The 19,276-nt window shown below is 42.3% G+C and overlaps 1 protein-coding gene across 6 annotated transcripts in view; it reads right to left on the bottom strand.

Annotated features, from left to right (window-relative positions):
• pcnx2 (pecanex 2) overlaps positions 1-19,276 on the bottom strand; it is a 41,270-nt gene that overhangs the window by 13,320 nt on the left and 8,674 nt on the right. For 4 of the 6 annotated variants that reach the window (XM_049600916.1, XM_049600917.1, XM_049600920.1 and 1 more), the window contains exons 7-29: positions 18,120-18,602; positions 17,837-18,035; positions 15,466-15,616; positions 15,226-15,368; positions 14,734-14,812; positions 14,400-14,535; positions 12,015-12,157; positions 11,453-11,606; positions 11,085-11,117; positions 10,523-10,694; positions 10,305-10,415; positions 9,635-9,726; positions 9,178-9,287; positions 8,500-8,608; positions 7,829-7,921; positions 7,539-7,689; positions 6,017-6,158; positions 5,748-5,925; positions 4,177-4,285; positions 3,944-4,073; positions 2,725-2,783; positions 1,459-1,674; positions 1,121-1,374 (exon numbers count right to left, since the gene is read on the bottom strand). In XM_049600916.1, the coding sequence (XP_049456873.1) occupies positions 1,121-1,374; positions 1,459-1,674; positions 2,725-2,783; positions 3,944-4,073; positions 4,177-4,285; positions 5,748-5,925; positions 6,017-6,158; positions 7,539-7,689; positions 7,829-7,921; positions 8,500-8,608; positions 9,178-9,287; positions 9,635-9,726; positions 10,305-10,415; positions 10,523-10,694; positions 11,085-11,117; positions 11,453-11,606; positions 12,015-12,157; positions 14,400-14,535; positions 14,734-14,812; positions 15,226-15,368; positions 15,466-15,616; positions 17,837-18,035; positions 18,120-18,602 (3,447 nt within the window). The remainder of the gene's footprint in view (positions 1-1,120; positions 1,375-1,458; positions 1,675-2,724; positions 2,784-3,943; positions 4,074-4,176; positions 4,286-5,747; positions 5,926-6,016; positions 6,159-7,538; positions 7,690-7,828; positions 7,922-8,499; positions 8,609-9,177; positions 9,288-9,634; positions 9,727-10,304; positions 10,416-10,522; positions 10,695-11,084; positions 11,118-11,452; positions 11,607-12,014; positions 12,158-14,399; positions 14,536-14,733; positions 14,813-15,225; positions 15,369-15,465; positions 15,617-17,836; positions 18,036-18,119; positions 18,603-19,276) is intronic. The other 2 variants (XM_049600918.1, XM_049600919.1) reach the window with 1 other exon arrangement.

The raw sequence follows: 19,276 nt of genomic DNA, 5'->3' as shown, positions 1-19,276 counted from the left end.
GCTCTCATTTTGGAGTCACATTTCCTGCTGTACAGTGAGTAGATTATTGGACAGCTCCTTAACAGAGACAGCAAACTAGCCAAACACAGTTATGACACTGAATGTAATAAACCGTGTAGACCTTGAACTAATGACTAAGGAGAAATCTGGACTCTGTGGCTGCACCAGTTGGGAGCTGGTGACATTAATAAAAAACATCAGATTAACATGCAGGATTTTAGTGACCAGTTACATTCTAATATCACCACACCAGTCACGACATCAGGTAGAGACAATCATGTTTCCCTAACGTTTCCCAGGATGCAGCAACACAAAGTGATGTGCGAGACAAGCCTGAGCCAGTAAAAGCTCCAAAGCCTGTTGTGAGGAAATCTGACCCTGAGTGTACTAAGTTTGGATTTGTAATAGGGGGCAGTGATGCTGAGCTGTGTGTGACAGTGTGTTGGATATGGTGAAATCATGTCAAATTAGGTGCTAAAACCATCAAAGCTCCAGAGATACTGAAACCCAAAGCACTCGGGATGTGTTGGGAACTCAAAAGAATATCACCTGAGTTAAAGGGACAAACTTCAGGCACAAACATGGATGGATTACTGAACGGGCTGACTGGCCCAGGCCCAGGCCCAGGCCCCTGGCCTTTACCTGCCAAATGTCACTCAAATTAACACTTTCCGACCAGGAAGAGACACAAAAACACCGCAAAAAGAGGCAAAGATACTGTAAAGAGATACATAATAACAACAAAAATGGGCAAAACAACCACAAAGAGACACTAAACAACCACAAGGAGACACAAAATGACTACAAACTGACACAAAACAGCCATAAAAGACAAAGATGTACCTCAAAGAAACTCAAATGACTAGGAAAAGACACAAAACAACCACAGGGAGACACAAAATGTATAGACTGAGACACAAAACCGCGAAAAGATGCTGCAAAGCCACAAGGTGCTCGAGGTGGTGGGCCCCTCTGCTTATCTGTGCCCAGGGGCCGATTGTCACATAATCAGTTCATGGGCACAACAGAGAGTCATTACAGAAACTTTTTAACAATCAGAAGTGAGCCTTAAGTTACAAAAGGTTGAGGTTGTACATCTGCTGACTTAAATGAAATGTACCTTCAGGTAGTAGGTGATGAGTAGCTTCCGGAGGTCGTACACTTGTAGCATTGTGGCTGCATTGTTCTCACTGATGCTGTAACCCTCCAGCAGGTACTTGGTGGCCATCACCTCCCAGGCCAGCCAGCGCAGGTTAAAGGCCGCATTGCACGACAGCATGTGGGGCAAGTGACCCGGCTCGCAGCAGCAGCACGCATCATCCTCCTCCACGCCCTCTGTGATGGCCTCTACCTCTCGCTGCTGGCAGTATGTACCTGGAATGTAAAGAGATGAGTGTTAGATAGCCTGTCATTCATTCAGAGAGAGGGATGAAGGAGGTAAAAATGGTCGAACTGTACCTCTGAACTCCAGACCCCTCAGCTGGAAAGTGACCAACCCGTTGCCGATCTCAATGAGGTGGACCAGGGCATTGAGGTAGTCAGAAGCCAGAATGAAACAGTCTCCGGCGCTGTAGTTGCCCCATCGGCCCAGCATTAGGTCGCCACAAAGTGAGTGCTGCAGTGAGCGAGTCAGGTACTCGTAAAAGATGGAGTTTAGGTTGCTGTCATCACAGCCTGCGGAGGAAGTACAGTAGTGTGTAGTTAGAAAGAACCAGAGGTGGGGGACTCGAGTCACAAATTTGAGGACTTGAGACTTGCTTTACTCACACTGATGAAAGTCTCGACTTGACTTTTTTAATTTCATATTTGTATTTTTCTAGATATTGAGAAGCTACATTTTGTTTTTAAAATATGATGACACATATATCGCAGCAGCGGAGGACCTGCCGGCTGATATTTGCGCCCACACTACCACAGCTCTGTCTTCCTCGGAGGAGGAGGAGGAGAAATGGCAATATGTAAATTGAATGTTTGTTTGTAAACAAAGATTGACAGATTGTTTGGTTTGTAAAAATTCTGGAAATAGTGGGAGATAGCTTCACACTTACCCAGAGCCCGTAGTGACACCTTCTTAATGATGAAAATATAAGGAGTGCTGCACTGGATTAAGGCTGTGTGCAGCCAGCTCATCAGGGTGTTTACACAGGTTTTTATACCCTGGAGGTTATCCATGTATTAATAAAGGATTTTTAACTACAGTCAGACTGCCTGCCTGTGCTATGGAGTTTCACACTGAGTGAGCAGGCCAGTCATTGTTTTTTATCTTTAAGTGACACCTTCATAATGTTTGTTTTGTTCAACCAGCAGTTCAAACCTCAACATAAAAATTACTAAATAATAAAAAAAAGAGCAGCAAAAACCCTCAAGTTTGTGGGGTTAGAACTATGAAATATGTCTGCATTAAAAATGACTTAGATTATTCTCAAAATAGTGGCAAACGTATTCTTTGTCAGTTCAATAACGGACTCATAGTTTCAGCTGTACTTATTCATTTTCATGTGTCAAGTACAAAATATTAATTTGTAAAGTAACTAAAGTTGTCAAAGACTCAGATTTATATTTAGAGTACCTGAGTAAATGTATTTAGTTACATCCCACCACTGGGTGCTGCTTGAGTTATATTATCTTTGCTAGTTTGTGAGTATGACTTGACTTGGTTATGACTTGAGACTTGCTTATGACTTGCACATGTGTGACTTACTCCAACCTCTGGAAGGAACTCACCTGTCTCCTTATCCACTTGAGACACCAGTCTGCTGTTAGAGTTGTCGATACGCTTTGTGCTGCAAGAGATGGGAGACAAAAGACAGTAAAAACCATGCAGACGGTTGAGACCAGAAAGAAGCAAAAGGTACTAATTCTGCAACGGCGACAAAGCGGTCCCAAGTGGGGAACTCATTTAGGTGTGAACGGGGAAGCTAATACAGACAATATATGTTCCTGAAACCCTTTGTGGATTATATTATCATTGGAAAGTTTCTCAGACAGAGAGCACTGATCAAGAACTAATCCTCTTCAAGATCTTAAACTGTATCTTTTTTGATGCAGTATAAAGATCACTCTGGATGTAAAGCCTCCACAGGCATCTAAAAAACATGAAACTAAATATTTTAAGACTACTCTGTTGTCTCAGATGTTTTGTGTGAATTACTTTTTTGTTGTCATGCTGCCTCTGTGTTTGGCTGAGGCTCACGTTGACAAACCTGCACAACTAACGCCTAAAACACAAAGATCTGACTCCAGCAGAGACGACGCTGTCGGTGGTTTTAATGTCATGAGTTTCAGACAACAACGTCTAAATATAATCACAGGCACAACAAAGCTGCAGGAGTATTTTTGGAGTGCTTTCAGCGAGCTGAAGTACAAACGGTCCCTCGCATCAATAAGTAAGAGGGAACAGAGGGGTTACGTTGTGTAAGCGCGAGGGAGAGGTCTATCTGCTAATCTGCCCTGCTCAGCTCAGGAGGATGGGATTTATTTCTCCTTCAGGAAATAAAATGTTTAATGTTATTATTAAAATTCATACATTTCTTAACACTGTCCAACTTCCCTCACGTGTCTGTGGCTCTGTGTGAAGCCCATTTATTTCTACTGAGGCTGTAAATCTTTAAAAACAAGTCACAAATACATGCTTTTATTTTTATAAAAGGCTCAGTAAGTTTCTGAAACAGCTGGGCACTGTAGTTTTTGGAAAAGTTACTCAAACAGGGAGAAAGAAGGAAAACAGAAAGTTTGGGACTATTTTCAGCAGTGGATGAATACACATTTAGTGCCCTAGTAAGTATTTACGGCAGCAGGACTGTGAGATTGAGTCAAAATAAACTACAATGCCCATGTCACACACATGTCACACAGTGCAACAGCGACATTGATGTGTTTTACATTTCCAAGCTGTTTTGGAAACTCACTCCACACTCACTCACTCACTTCGTCGGGGCCTTACTTGTAGTTTCGCTCCCAGAACCTGATGGGCCGTGGATATGAGGAAATGAAGATGGCGCTGCCCAGGAAGGGAGCCAGCGGGGTGTAGAAGATGGTGGTGAGCAGAGTCTGGAGCAGCAGCATGGCTGAGTCTGGACACACACACACCAGTAAAGGAAAGAAAAGCTGGTACTGATGCGCTCTCACACACACACACACACACACACACACACGCAGATCTTAGCCAAAGGATACGAGGCACAGCAAACGGCTGAGCGAAGGCATGGAAAGCGCTGCCCCAGGCGATCTGCCAGGGAGCGATGTAAACCAGGATGAAATGGAGCTTCAGCAACAGCTCACGCATCTGGACAGAAACAGAAACAACACAGTCAGTCTCCAACAAACAGACCTCAACAGAGGAGCGTTATTTAACTCAAACAACCTTTAGCAAGATAAAGTGATATCTATTACATTCCCCCACACTATTATAAAGGTTGATAAGCCGCCTGTGGTCAAATACTGGAGTATAAAATAAATTTCTTCCACTGAAAATGTCATATTTCGTGTTTTTCTTCAGTTACATTTCAGTCAAGATCGTTGGAAATAAAGGACTTTGGTGTCCATCAACAGCGGGCTGTGTAAGGTCAACATACATACACATTGTTGGTTTGGTGTTGCACTTCCATGAAGTTAAGGCACTCAACAGAGACAGAACAAAAACAAATAATTGTTAGAATTAAAGCAGAAGAAGCAGCGACCCTGACTGGAAAATGCCTGTGACACTTCACACCTTGTAACTCAGACTTTCTCTTAAACATTTCATGCCAGAGCTGAGGCAACCTTGATAACATCACTGTAGACTGAATCACAGTGATTTTCTGTCATTTTCAGCCATAACTGTAACATTTAAAGATATATGGTTAAACATGGTGGTCCAACCTATCTGACATTTCTGCTGTGCTTATTTGATGTACAGTGTTTCTTTGCTATCATCTTTAATAAACCAAATCTCAATGCTACGTTACTGCTGTGAATTGGGGGCCACAGCAAATTGTATTTCAGCCACATAAAAAAATCAAGATTACTTTAAAAGTTTTCTATATTTGGAATATATTTACTGCTTCACCTTACGCACTAACTGATTGAGGCAGAGGTAGAGCAACCCCCATGTTCCACAATTACTGTCAGTGGAGTCTGGTGGCTTTGAGATAATGGCCCCAGTTCCCCATCGATAAAGGCTGTCTGATGTCAAGGTGAACGTCCGCTTATACTGATATTGATTTTTTTCAGGCGGGCCTTTTTTAAGGGGAAAAAAGTAACCAATTTAGGCAGCGTTTGCTCAACACCATTTCATTTCATGTACGTGGTGGGAAGCTATTCTCTCCTCTCCATGATGAGTACACTGACCTTTGTGTGTAAACTTGTGGGAATTCCCCTTTAATTGAAATGATTAAAATAAGTTCAGTGGTCGGGGATGAATCTACAAGTCAAGACTCAAACAGAAGTATCTGTGATCACCATCATGACTAACAGGAAAAGTGAGATGAGTCAAGTCACTTCTGTTTGTGTCTGTATCTCAGCGTTGCCATGTTTGTCCTCGCTTCTTTTGCTTCCTGAGTTTGTTTCTATTTATGAGTACCTGTGTGTCTCTGTATCCATTTATCATTGTGTGTGTGTGTGTGTGGGGGGGGGGGGTTGATAACTGTGTCTCTATCTCTGAGACAATCTTTCTATCAGGATTCACACCGGTGTATTTCCATGCACAAACACACCCCCACACTCACACACACAGAGTCCCCAGATATCATCAAACCCTGCTCTCTCACCTTGTGAAAAACAATCGACATGATAAAGAAGTCCAGCAGGAAGCTCTCGGAGGCGTGCGGACAGTCAAAGTGGAAAAAAACGAGTGTGAAGAGCAGTGTGAGGAACTGGAAGCTGGGGTCACAGAAGGATGAGCGCAGGAGTTTCAGTCCAGCGACTGTCGTCAGGAGAACGTCACAGCTGGAGGCAGCACAAACAAGAGTTTAGATGACAGATTCAACGGATGCTTCACTACACGCTCTGTGTTTGTGGCTGTGTGTAGGTCACTCACTGGATTCCCAGCTTCTTGCGGTGACTGAGGGCAAAGCCGTCATTAGTGAGCGCGCTCAGAATGATGGCGGGGTACACCACGTACTTCTCAAAGCACAGGAGCCCCACGTACAGTCGCTCAAACCACATCAGCACAGCGTCCTCTGCAACACAAACAGATTAGATTGAAAGCTTCCAGTTCCTCACATCCTAATCTTGATGACAAGATGGCCATTTTGAAAAGGAAAGCCTCATCCTGCGAGGAGGTTATGGTTTTAGTAGTTTAAGTTTGTCTGTCTGTCTCAGTTAACATACTAATATACAGTTTATGGTGCAACAGCAACATGATAAATCCCAATAGCCAAATCCAGATGCAATTTCTAAACATTTTCTATTATCCACATAATACATTTAGAGTACTGTATGGTCTCGGTGTTTGTGTGTGTCTCCTGATTGTTTCCTAGTTGATCCAGGGGGTTTATACACCTAATATTAGCAGCAACAGTAGGCAGTGTTGTGCATGAATGTACTAAAAGAGCGTGTTCATAAAACAAGCTCATACTTCTGGTGTAGAGTGACCTGAACGCGTCAGCTAGCAACCAACAGACAAAAAAGTGAGTGTCGTTCACTCTTGCAACAGTTGACAAAGCTTGTATTCCAGCACCTGAGGATTTACAGCACCGGCGTGCCAACACAACAGACAACACGGTGTTGTATCAGAGTCTGTTGGCTGTGCTAATGGCACTTCAGATAACACAGCCAGCGGCACCGCTGAAGCCAGATTCTTACGGATATTTGAAGGACTTTAATGTGGAGTTGATCCGATAAAGATACCAGTATCAGAAACACCTCCAGTACTGCTTGAAATACTGGACTGGTAGGTGTGTAAGTCTATGCACCGTTTCGATACTATGTCATTTATTAATAAACGTAAACCTTAAAGTAGTTTCACACCCAAATAAAACAGCAGTTTAACCAAGATCAATTCTTCTACGCTGCTCTGAAACAGTAGCCTACACGGGAAATTGCTGCCACTGGCAACTACTGTCTTAGAGCAGCAAAGAATTGATTTTTGGGAAATAGTGCAACGTTAGCCAACAGCAAAATATTAGCAATATTTTACACTGGAAAGTCCTACCAATTTAGGGTTTAACCACAGCCAAGCCATACAACAATGATAGCTGTTTCACATCCATACAGGCTTAGTAATAAACCGCTGTTCTTTCTTTTTTTTTTTGCACAATAGTATTGGAACATCTCTACTGTTATGAATAAATCAATAATCACACAATTTTATGCCCGCCAAGTCTGGAAAAACAAGTCCGAATGTCAGCCACATCAGCAACGAATTTGAAATGACACATCAAGTTGAAGCATCTGACCACTCTTGGGAAGTATATGCGAGTAAATGATGATCACAAGATTTTACTTTACTTTAAAAAAGGGAAGACATGAATGTGATCTAGTTAATTTTAATGTGTGTGAACTCTGAGTTGCTCTTGTGAGGCGTGAATGCGCACAACACTGAGAGTAGGCGTGCTGACCTCTGGGTTCAAACTGGTGGTACTCCTTGGTCTTGAGGACCGGATGCGAGATCCACAACCACGGGTGATGCTTCCTCAGCTGTGGGATCAGGTAGTGGGTTACAAACCCCACTGTCCCCGCCAGAGCGTACAGCACGATGGTGACAAAGGGCTGGGTACATGTTGGTATGTAATGACAAGAAACATGATTAAATGAATAATTAGACAAAACACTTCAGTTAGAAGTGATCTAAATGTGACAAAGAGTAAAAGGCAGCAGAGTAGAAGGAGGAAACAATCGAGGATCTCACCTTGAGAGACAGAAACACAGTACTCGCAGTGATGGCGAAGGTCAGGATGTAAGCAACAGAGCAGACGACTACATCTGACAGCAGAATCTCCTTCTGCAGAGGAGGGAGAGCCGCAATCATTAATAATCCACACTGAATGAAACCGCATTCGTTCATCAGACTCATTTAGGTGTGAGATTATTTCTGTCTAATCGTTCTGAGCCTTCAATTTTTGGAGATCAAAGACGCAGCGGTTCGAGCAGACTTAAGAGCTCCACAATCCCCATTAATACTGTAAAAGGCGGCGGGAGCCTTGTTTTCTCTGATGCATAATTCCCTGTAATCACACGCAATGATCGACAGCAAACATTGTTTTATTATCTCGCCTGTGACGCCGGATTTAAGACCGTCCGCCCTCTCACGCACAGTATGTATGAATTTCACAGCTCAGGTACACGGTGTTAATGAGTATTGATTTTCTGGTGATGATTACTCTCAGCTAAATATGGCTCTGGGCTGCAGCCATTCAAAACAATAACAAATGCTCAATTAAAGCTCAGAGGAGCAAAACTCAGACTGGAAAGTGTGTTTATGCATTAACAGCAACATCTCAACATCTTCCACCAACAGAATCACTGATAAAACACAACTACAGTACATCAGTTTATCTCCACATGATCATCTTCACTTACCATAGAGTTCTGCAGTTTCTCTGGCAGTGGATCTTTACTGTCCATGTCCTCCTCCTCTTCTTCCTCACTCTCCACCAAAGCGGGCATTATCTTGGACTTTACCAGAGATCTGTAAATAAGATTCAGTGTCTGAGAGAGAGTCTTATTGGTTGAATAACTGAGATTATTTTGTGTGAAGACCCTGAAGACCATGTAAGAGCCGCATATGGCTCCAGAGCTGCAGGTTGCCTACTCTGGCGCAGTAGAATTAGTGTCGATCAGGAGGGACGAGCGTCCCTGGGAATGGTTTTGGGCTTATATTAAAATGGAAGATTGGTCTAAATAGATACTAGCCTCCTATGTAAGTGTGTGATCTTGTTGATCTTGTTGTATGACTCAGTAAGACGTTTTTTATGTACTGGAGTCTGTCTCCATAATATAAAAAATGTGCCATGTGCTCCAGAGCTCTGTAAACAACAATATACTGTATATATGCCACGTACCAAGCTTTTCAAAAACTAATAAAAACCAATATAGAATAAAAAAAAACATCTACAATAATTTCCTCTATAAATTCAGTTCTCTTTTTCCCACCTCTCTAATCCTTAATTTAAACATTATTACTTAGTATTAAGTGCATCCAGACTCAGTGTGTGCATGCAAACACACACACACACACACACACACACCGATACTCACAGTAGTACAGACGGGTCGCTGCTCTGTCGGCTGAGGTGGTAGGAGAAAACCACCAGAAGGCCACAGAAACCAGAGAACAGAGCCGGGGTGTGCTGCTCATCCCACGGCTCCTGTAGCCACACACACACACACATACACACACACACACACACACACACACACACACTGGTGAATCATAACGCTGTGTACTTTTAAGAGATAGATCTTCACACTTAAAAAGCTTCTCCTCTACAGCTGCAATCTTGGAGTCACTTTTGAAGGATGACTGGCAACACTTTGTATTTTGTGTAAACTGCCCGGCTACACGATATTTATAACTGAACTCCCCGTCTTCTTTTACTCCTATAACTCAGACTCTGGGGGAAAAAGGAGGAGAAGAAAAGAGAAAAGGCTATTTTCACATCTCCTACTGTACCTATGCTGTGTTGTTTTTTTTTTACATCCAGTTCATTTGTACCTTGAGAGCGCCGAAGCAGAAACCGTAGAGCAGAGACAGAGCGATCAGACTGCGTAGGATGCTGTAGACTGCAGAGATGAGGCTCGTAGCAGCTGAGACACACAAATTAGAGGATGAAAATATATGCAGTAGTACTAAAGAATGAGAAACAAAGCCGAGCATGTGCTGTAGTCTACGTTTTATGGTTTTTAATTCACTAAGAAGATTCATCTTTACTCAACGCCTCAAAAACATGTCCTATTTTAATCAGCTTTTTACTATCAGCTATGGTTTCAGATGTAAACACACACTTTTCTGCCAAAGTAATAACAGTGTTTGAACATTACACACAACAGATTTCTCTGTTTATTTTTTCCCCTGAGCTCATCTCACTGGAGAAAGGCGGTGTCACATTGTAACATCTCAGTCAGAGTGTGATCGACCCACACAATCCTGATAAACATCTTAGGTGAGTTTTTGAATGTTAAACTCCTAATAAATAATAGCTAATGATTTAACAGCTGAATAACAGAAAAATACTTAGATTTAAAGCCAAGATTTCAGAGGCTTTAAACACTGAATATGTATTATAAAGATTACAGATCAGAGCCGCAAATTCAGATTAGCACACATCTCCGATTCATGAGCACAACAGTACTGAAATCCAACAATTACAAACAGTTTCACGAACCTGTTCCTCCAAAAAAGTGCATGTCGATCTGCTCCAGCAGGTAGATGGTGAAGGTGTTGATCTGAGGGAAAAGGCCCACCAGGAAGGTGATTGGGAAACAGTAGGTAAACCCTGTGTCATGTATCAAACAAAAGACATTTATTAGCATCCGCAGAGGACAAATTATTGTTTCGAACAGTAAATAAACTGGGAAACACTTCTGGTACATGTATCCGTACCCACTAGCAGGTCCCGTAAGAAGCACAGCACGTCGTGGCAGACGATGGTGACTCCGTACAGGGTGGAGACGGGCAGGTCTTTCCTCCTCAGCAACTGCTCCAGCAGCCAGATCAGAGCACAGAAGATGCAGAAATAGGCTGCTCGGCTGTAGGCCACCAGCTGGTTGTGACCCTGGGGACACACACACACATGAACACACACACAGCATTAGCGCATTATATACTGCTTGGAACTGCAAGGTCATCATACCAACATGTGTAGGAATCACAATCATAAACACACATTTAATACAAAGTTGGGTCATATTAGGTTGAATGCCCATATGTCTGTACTTTGTTTGATGTGTGAACAGAGAGCTCCAAAGTGGTCATATCCTCGGAAACATGCTGGCACGCAGCGATAAAGAGGAACAGCAGTCACGAGTGGAATGTATGCGTGTAAGTTTCTTAAATAATGGTATCTGTCATGCAACCTAATATAATTTTGTTCTAGAAGTTTCTTTGGTCTTTACTTTAATAATATTTCCTCTGAGATTCAGTCCAAAAGTAACATCACACTCACATGTGTTGGTGAAGCTGCGTCAGGTTGAACACTCTGCAAAACAAAACCACAGACGCAAATATTCAATCACCATTATTAAATAAACATGAAAACAACTGAAAAGAGAGGAAGTGAGTGGGAGTGAATGGGAAGTGGCACGCCTGAGGTCAGTTTTACTTTAATCCACATTACGTCATCATGGCACACATTTCGGGCTCACACATCATTCATTCCTCAATGCAAGCTGGTTTCAGTAGTGAAATGGTTTTCCTTGGACTCTCACTTTGGTGCAATGGTGAAGGGTCGGGTAAACTGCAGAATTAGATGACATGGATTGTAATTCAGGTACAGTTTAGGTATCATGCACCACCTTCCACAGAGATTCTCACCTTCAGTAGGGAATAATGGCAGCTGGCGATGACCAGGCAGAACTGGAAGACCCAGAAGTCTTTGAAGCAGCCGTGGTTGAGGAGCACAAAACCCAGGAAAGAAACCAGGAAGGCCATGAAGACTGCAACTAGATTCTCCAGAACTTCCTGGTTTCTGTACAAGAGCAGCACATACAAAGGCATATACGGGTTACAGTATATCTTTGCTCATGAAGATTAGACAGACAGACCTTAGGGGATTGAATTACAGCTCAACTCATGATTAAACTGAAATCGCATGACACTGATTGATTGAATGAGAAAAAAATAACACGAAAACTGACCAGAAACCAAAGTGATATTGATGGAAGGGACTGTGCTGTAAGACATCCAAGTCAAACTGGTATTCTTGTGAGTAAATAAAATCTACAGCAAAAATACCAATGCCTCTAAAACTTTGCATGTCATCTTGTGAATATCCGAGCTAAATATCATGTATGATGTTTGATGTCTAGACTTAGGACTTCCAGCTGTGTGGGCGCAACAGTAGCGAGAGTTTATGGGCAGGTTTGTTATGTATTACCTGTCCAAAAGGGCCAGCAGGGTGAGTCGGTCATATAAAATGTTAATCCACTTCCCAGGAAACAGCTGGAGTTTGTAATAAATCTTCCTGGTCGGTTTCTCCTGAGTGGACGTCTCTGACGACTCATCCAGAGAGTCCTCTTCCTGGCACACAAATAATTCATACCCACATGAATTTAACTGCAGTAATACATAAAAATAAATGCTTCCTATCTGCAGGATTTCCCAGGATCATTCAAAACACAGCCAGGATCATTAAAAGCAGACAGCACAACATATTTTTCACGATGTGCAACACACACACAGAGCGGTGTATTAATGATTTAACAGAGAGTCTGTGTTGTTTCAGCTTCAGCAACTGATCCAGGCGGCGTATGTCACCCCTGCTGCTCTGCATCCAGCAGTGATGAAGACTAATTCAGGGCCGATTATTTGGCTACGGTTTCAAACAGCAGCAGTGACTCGTATTTTTTTTCCCGTCCCACAGTTTGTCAGAGAGACAAGACTAATCCGATTTACCAGTTGGTTGATTATTATTTATGTGCCTCTGTCTCTGGGGACTTCGCCAATCAACTCTGTGATGTTAACAAGTAGAAATGCAAATAGAGAAAAAGAATCAGCATTTTAATCTCCACGTTTAAAACCTGTTTTGTTTTTTGTGAATACCACTTTTTTTTAAACTGTAGCTACTGACGATTAATCTGTATTTGATCTATTTATCGATTGTTTAATTGCCAGTTGTTTAAAGCTGTTAATTATGAATCCTTTTTTTGATTTTCCGATTTGATTTGATATATTATTTGCTTTTGCAGACAAAAAAAGCACTTCTATCCAAACCTTTTGGCACTTTTTAAATGTCACAATGTTATGAAAACTAAACATTCTGTGGATGTTAATACAAACAGAACTTACAAACTAAATGATTTTATTAATTGCAACACTACTTCTGTTATTTACTCATCTGACTTTTCTACATAGGCCGTGCAGAGGGATTGCCCTGCTGAGCATAAATATGCCATTAGAACAAAAATGGCAACTACCCCATGGCTAGACATTTCAGTAAATTTCATAATGCTAATGATTCCCTATTACACATAGAGGACATTGAACACATTAAACCTTTGGTCAGGGGGTGACAGATGGACTGTCACTGGGTGCTTTAGTATCCTAATCTCAATTAGGATATTGGATATAGACTTAACATATTTTTTGTGATTTGTCATCACCACAAGCCTCGCCATTTTTCTCACAGCCTATGTGTTAAGACGTGTGTGTATACATTTAAATTTAAATTCATTTTTTCTGGGTATCTTATCTCATGTCACTCTGTGTTTTTTATTCACTTATTATTCTTTCATTATTGTCTATTTGTTTCACCTGTAGGTCATGTGATGGCCTCTGATTGGTTCCTGCCACGATATAGGAGGGGCCACACCTGTGTTGTATGTTTTGAAAGCCCTGACGACGACCTGCAGTGGTCGAAACACGTTGGCACTTTTAATGATTTAGCCACTACAATAAAGGCTTTTTAATACTTCCTTCCATGTTTTATATTTTTTTTCGGAGTGCCTGGATTGCCTTCGCGTCGATCTATATCATTTGATGGATTATTTATTCGTTTGTTAATACTTCTATTAATCAACAATTAGTTATCAAGTTAAACGTACTCTGTGGAGTTTTTTGACTTGTAAACAAACAGTTTCCCTATTTCCCACCAAAACACATCATGTGTATCCTTTAGGCCTAACAAACACTTCTAATTGTCTGCATCCTCATAAAACATTTACAAAAAACAATGTTTGGAAGAATGTGAAACCTACAGTGTTTACATCCAAGTTTGCTTGCTAACAACCTTCTTGTTTACTCCCATCATTGGCACATAGCTACATTTCTAGACACATTACTACCAACTATCACTTTTGGGAGGACTGGGTGTCATATAGATGTCGGTCCTTGTGTGTGTGTGCACGTAATACAAACACAACAGTGACTTGCTCTAATAAATATGGCTCCATAAAACCCACAACTTTGAGTTTGTCCTCTTTCTCTCCTCCATTTCTTCCCCTGCCCAAGTCTTTGGGCCTAGAGGTCTGAGGCAAGCTTTGCTGCTTTCGGGCTGAGGCTGCTGACTTGGAGGACCCACCATGAGAGGCTGAGCTGGGTCCAACCCTGCATCCCCCAGGTGGTCCTCCAACATTGCCAACACTTCTGTAGATATTTCCACCTCCATTATCTCCACCCCTTTAAGGTTCCTCTAAATAACAGCTTTACAACCATTTGGAAGAGCCCCAACATCCATGCATTTGTCTAGTGTTATAAGCATGTCCTATCTTAGCAAATCAGGTTTGGTAGATCATTGGTATGCAGGAGGAAAAAGTAAAAGCACCTGGAATATCTCAGGGTGCGTCCTCCGTGGCCGAAGCCTGTGTGCAGGGATGATGCGTCGCTGGAAAGGGCAGTCAGCATGACCGCCCACCAGCCCGTCCTGACACTCCGAATTGGAAGAAGTTGACAGCAGGTCACTGAAGACACACATAAAACAGGCTGATGTCAGTAAGTGGATTAAACCTGATTACACAGGCAGTGATGATAGTTTAGGGAGGAGATGGAAAAAGACAATGAGGTAAGATAAAGTTTAGAAAAGCATGTGAAAGCTGTGGGAGAGAACATGCAGAGGAAGAGATGGTGAAGAGTGGGAGGAAAAGATTTGACAGCCATACCACATGTTGCCAGTGATGAGCTCGGCTCCCAGCGGCAGGTTGAGAGCTCTCTCTGCATACAGCTTGCGAGGCCTGTCTCCTGGTGAGACAAACACACCCAAAAAAAACTTGTCAGACTACTTTTCTTTGGATGAGCAATGTGCAAAAACTGATATCCAGCGGATGAGCAGCTAAATCTATTATGTGGGATTTTTGTTTTTAGCACTACAGACAGGCATCTGAGGCTGATAACAGAAAAGCTGAGCATCTTGGAGCCATTCCAGAAAAATGTCATTTAATCTACCAGCTTTTTGAGCAAAGTGAAGCCATCAGCTGCTGGCAGAGCCTTACACACATACTGAGTGTTTGCTCAAAAGATCAAAATATTATCAGACCGTCCCAGCACAAATAGACTCCTCAAAGTGATCAGGGACGTGGTGCATGTGACTCATCCAGTTTGTCTCCAGTATGAAAAACATTTTAACTGTTAATTATTCCTGAGTAGCTGCTTACTGTGTACAGTGTGGAAGGTGTACGCTTCTTCTTTGTTGGTTGCCTCTGGTCTGCAGATGACCTGCAGCATGGAGCTCTCCGACTGAGAGGTTTGTGAGGGCAGGGAGTCGTAGTCTGGATCTTTCTCTCTGTCCGTCTGTGGACTGCAAACAGGAAATACAATCAACTGGAGGTCCTGGATGGATGAGAGAACTCAGCTGCGTGCAGATTTTTTATTGAAGCCTGTGTAGGCATGTGTACCTGTCAGGAGAGACTATTGGGATCTGTGTGGGAGGTATAGCCTGTAGTTTGTCGGTAGGTAGACTGGTGGGTGGTTTAGGTCTCTCTGGTTTGTTGTCCGTGTTGGTCTCTGTTATCGTCTCATCTTGTCTGGAGGCTGCACTCAGACTCTCTGCAAACAGATCAAATTGAAATGTGTATTTTTTTTTGTCTAATGTAACTGAAACAGAAATTTGTTTTTATAAAAGTAAATGTAAAACCCTGATCCGTGTTTCTTTACCTTTAAAATGATACCCATTTCCTGTTTTTAAAGCCGCACTTATCATGTTTTTGCAACAATGGAGGGAGTAGCTCAAAGTGATGAACACACAGAGAATTATCACCCAACTCCTGCAGCTCCCCACAGGTTTAGCCTTTTTTAGCTTCTTTCAGCTCATTGTTTTGGTAAGCAATGACTGTATAATAAAGATAGACGACATGACAGCTCCTCAGAAGTAAAGCCAAAGCATCTCCATCGCCCCCTTGTGGCTGGCTGCAGGTCATAAACCCTGCCCCTTCACGTTAGTGGATGGGACATGGGTCAAACTAAGGAGGAATTTATATTTCTGCGTTGAATAGACGCCTTGTGTTCATAATAGAGGCTCCACAAAAATATCCTTTTAAGCCTTGTGTGTGATTTATCCTGACTTCATGTGAGCAGAGGAAGGCTTATATGAAGGCTAATTTATACAATGTAAAATACCATAGGCTTATGCTAATAATGTTAGCATATTGTATTTATTTAAAAAAACATGTTTAGTATAAGACAGTTGTTTTGTCAGTGAATCTTTTGAGTTGTAATGGAGCCCAATTTTATAGCGTTACCTTTGTTAAATGTTGCTGTTGCCCCTGGTTTTATATGAGAAGATAAAATCTAGCCGCTAGCCGCTAGACTAATTTATACAATCTAAAATGCCATAGGCTTGTGCTAATAACTTTAGCATGTTGTATTTGTGGGGAAAATGTGTCCAGATTAAGACAAGTGTTTGTCTGTGAATCTTGTGAGGTGAAATGGAGCTGAGTTTCAGACATTACCTTTGTTAAATGTTGCTGTTGTCCCTGGTTTCATATGAGAAGATGAATCTCTGCTAGCGGCTAGGCTAATTTATACAATGCAAAATGCCATAGGCTTGTGCTAATAACATTAGCATGTTGTATTTGTGGGGAAAATGTGTCTGTGAATGCTGCAAGTTATAGTGAAGCTGATTTGTGTACTTGTGTTTGAAATGGTCTCTATTAAGCCATATTTAATGTGTAATTTGAATCAAATAAACTTTACAGCACCTCACACAAACCTCTGATGCCGACTAGTGGTTTGGAGGTGTAACTGCAGAGTGACGGAGACACACCAATGCACAAATATAAACGCTCACAACGGCATAGGCTACGTGCGTAGTGTCTGCTCCACTTGCCAATCACTACTGCACAGACTCTTTACCAAACGACGTCACCAGTGCAAGATGGCAGCACCCATATCCAAGACATTTTGGCTTGGAAGTGGATACATGTCGTCCACTGGTATGTACAGTCAATGGTTTTAAGGCCTGAAACTTTATTGTTGTGGTTCGGTCTTACCTTTCATGCCATCAGTTAGCTGTTTTTGTAAAGAAAAAGCTCTGTATGCTACCTGCCCAGCACCGAAGCGGAGAACAAGTTGGTGAAAATAGTGGAGCAATTATCAGCTCAAGAGGTAAATGGAGTTAGTGGAGACCAAAAACAGAGCTAAAAGGAGAATGACAGTTAGCTTATAATCATCAGGTGACCAGAAACATGAGTCCAAATGAATGCTAATGTTGCTCCATGTCTGCTGGGTGCGCAAATTGGCAACTGTTTGCTTACGTTCTTGCCCTATTATCGTAATAAGGCAATGCTGAGTTTACAGCTTGTTAAACACACCCCTGAGAAAAATGCAATTAGCGCAGATTTAACCAGAGGAATCACCATTTCAGCAATATCAAAAGTCTACACGCCTTCTAGCTGCCACCACAAGCTGTGCTGCTCCATTTATCCCAAGTGGTGTCATACCAGCTGAGCAACTCAGTAACCTCCTGCCCAGCATCAGCATCCTTAGAGTCCAGCAGGGCTAAAATTACTTGCATAATTTGAACCTAACAGAATATGTTGTTCAAATTAACACATTATAATAACATATCTACATTAGTGTAGTGTTAGTGTGGAGCTTGAACTGTGTATAATTGATGGGACAATGCATCAAGAGCAACAGAGGGAATTTATTGCAGCCAGTGAAACGATGCTGACCTCGCACTCACACATGCACTCATGTATACACATCTACATTAACTCTGACCCTATAACACATGTAGATGAAGAAGGTGGAAGTAAAGGAACAAACCCTCTTGCTGAGCTTCACCTCCTTCCGCAGCTCCCACCTCCTCTTTGCGTTCTTGACCCTCGTCTTCCTGCGTGCTGCTGGCACCTCCCCCTCTGGCACTCAGGGACCCCAACAAGGAAACAAACTCCAGGAAGTTGGATTCGTTGGGAATCTGTCCCTCTTTCGCTTCCAGATCTGATTTGGAACTAGTCATGGTGGTCTGATGAAGAGACAAATGTTTGTATGAATGGACAGATGGACGGAGATAACTAGAAATAGCGACAGAGCTGAACTGCCAACATACTGTGTTATGTGAGCGGTCTGAAAGCAGCACCGCGTCTTTCCCACTGTCCATGCTCAGCCCGCGGATGTGAGTCCTTCCCCCGGGCCCATAGCGACCCAAAGCTGGTGGCAGACGCAGGAAACCTTGTGAATCCACATTAGTGTCCAGAGGATCTGTGTCATCGGGGTGGGAGTGGACATCAATACCTGATGAGCTGTTATCATTCGTCAGCTGTGGGCTCGGCGTGCTGTCGTCAGTCGTCTGCACACCAAGAAGTTCCTGGTCTGGATCTGGACACTCCAGCGTGGTGGACTCAGAGGTGGTTGTTTCTCTACACAAGTGAAACTCTTCACTTTGGCTCGCTGTAGGTTGATGTTTCGGGGTGGGTTCATCCTCTGAGCCAGGTTCTTCTTCTCCTCCTTCCACCCCCTGCTTCTCCTCCTCAGGGGAGTCGAAGGTGATGACAGGGATCTTGATGTGACACTCCCCTGCTTCCTTCTGAGCCTTGTAGGACATAAACAGACATGTCACACATGGACGCTGTATTCTCAGAATGTAACAACACCTCAGACATAAAACTGTTCAAACTGTTTTACTACAGGAAGGTTAGGGTTATATACAGCCAAAATAAAAGCTGTGTTATCAGTCAGCATTTGCCGTCACATGATTTTACATTTAATAAAAATAAATCTAGCATGAAGCTGCATAGGTTTTAGAGGTAAGGTCAGGGGCATGATTAAAAGATATGCAGTGTAATTATCACATTACATGGCCCGCTGGAGGGGTCATTAATTACACTCATGATGTGATGTCAGACGATGTTCAAACCCACAGAAATGTATTTCAAATTGTAGCTGAGATCCCAAAGTTTCCAAAAATACCAAATATGTCTGCACAAATTTTGTGTTAATGTGTATAAAACTAAAAAGAAAGACATCTAGAGCATTTACATTTTATAGCATGATACAGCCATAAAAATACTGTGTCTTGGGTTTGAGTATTTGACTTGTTGTAAACATCATATAGCTTTAAAAGAGAGCTGGAACAGGCTGATACAGAACACAGAAGTGTGTGATGCATAGACTGTATAAGGTCAACAGCTTTAAAGGGGAAATAAATTGAAGAAACTGGATGTTAAAGTTACAGTTCACCCCAAATCAAAAATCCTTTTCGTCTTA

The sequence above is a fragment of the Epinephelus fuscoguttatus genome, linkage group LG16, assembly GCF_011397635.1.
Source record: "Epinephelus fuscoguttatus linkage group LG16, E.fuscoguttatus.final_Chr_v1".
NCBI classification, from domain to species: domain Eukaryota; kingdom Metazoa; phylum Chordata; class Actinopteri; order Perciformes; family Serranidae; genus Epinephelus; species Epinephelus fuscoguttatus.
The sequence above is the reverse complement of the archived record's forward strand: the minus strand, read 5'-3'. Positions and strand labels throughout refer to the sequence as shown.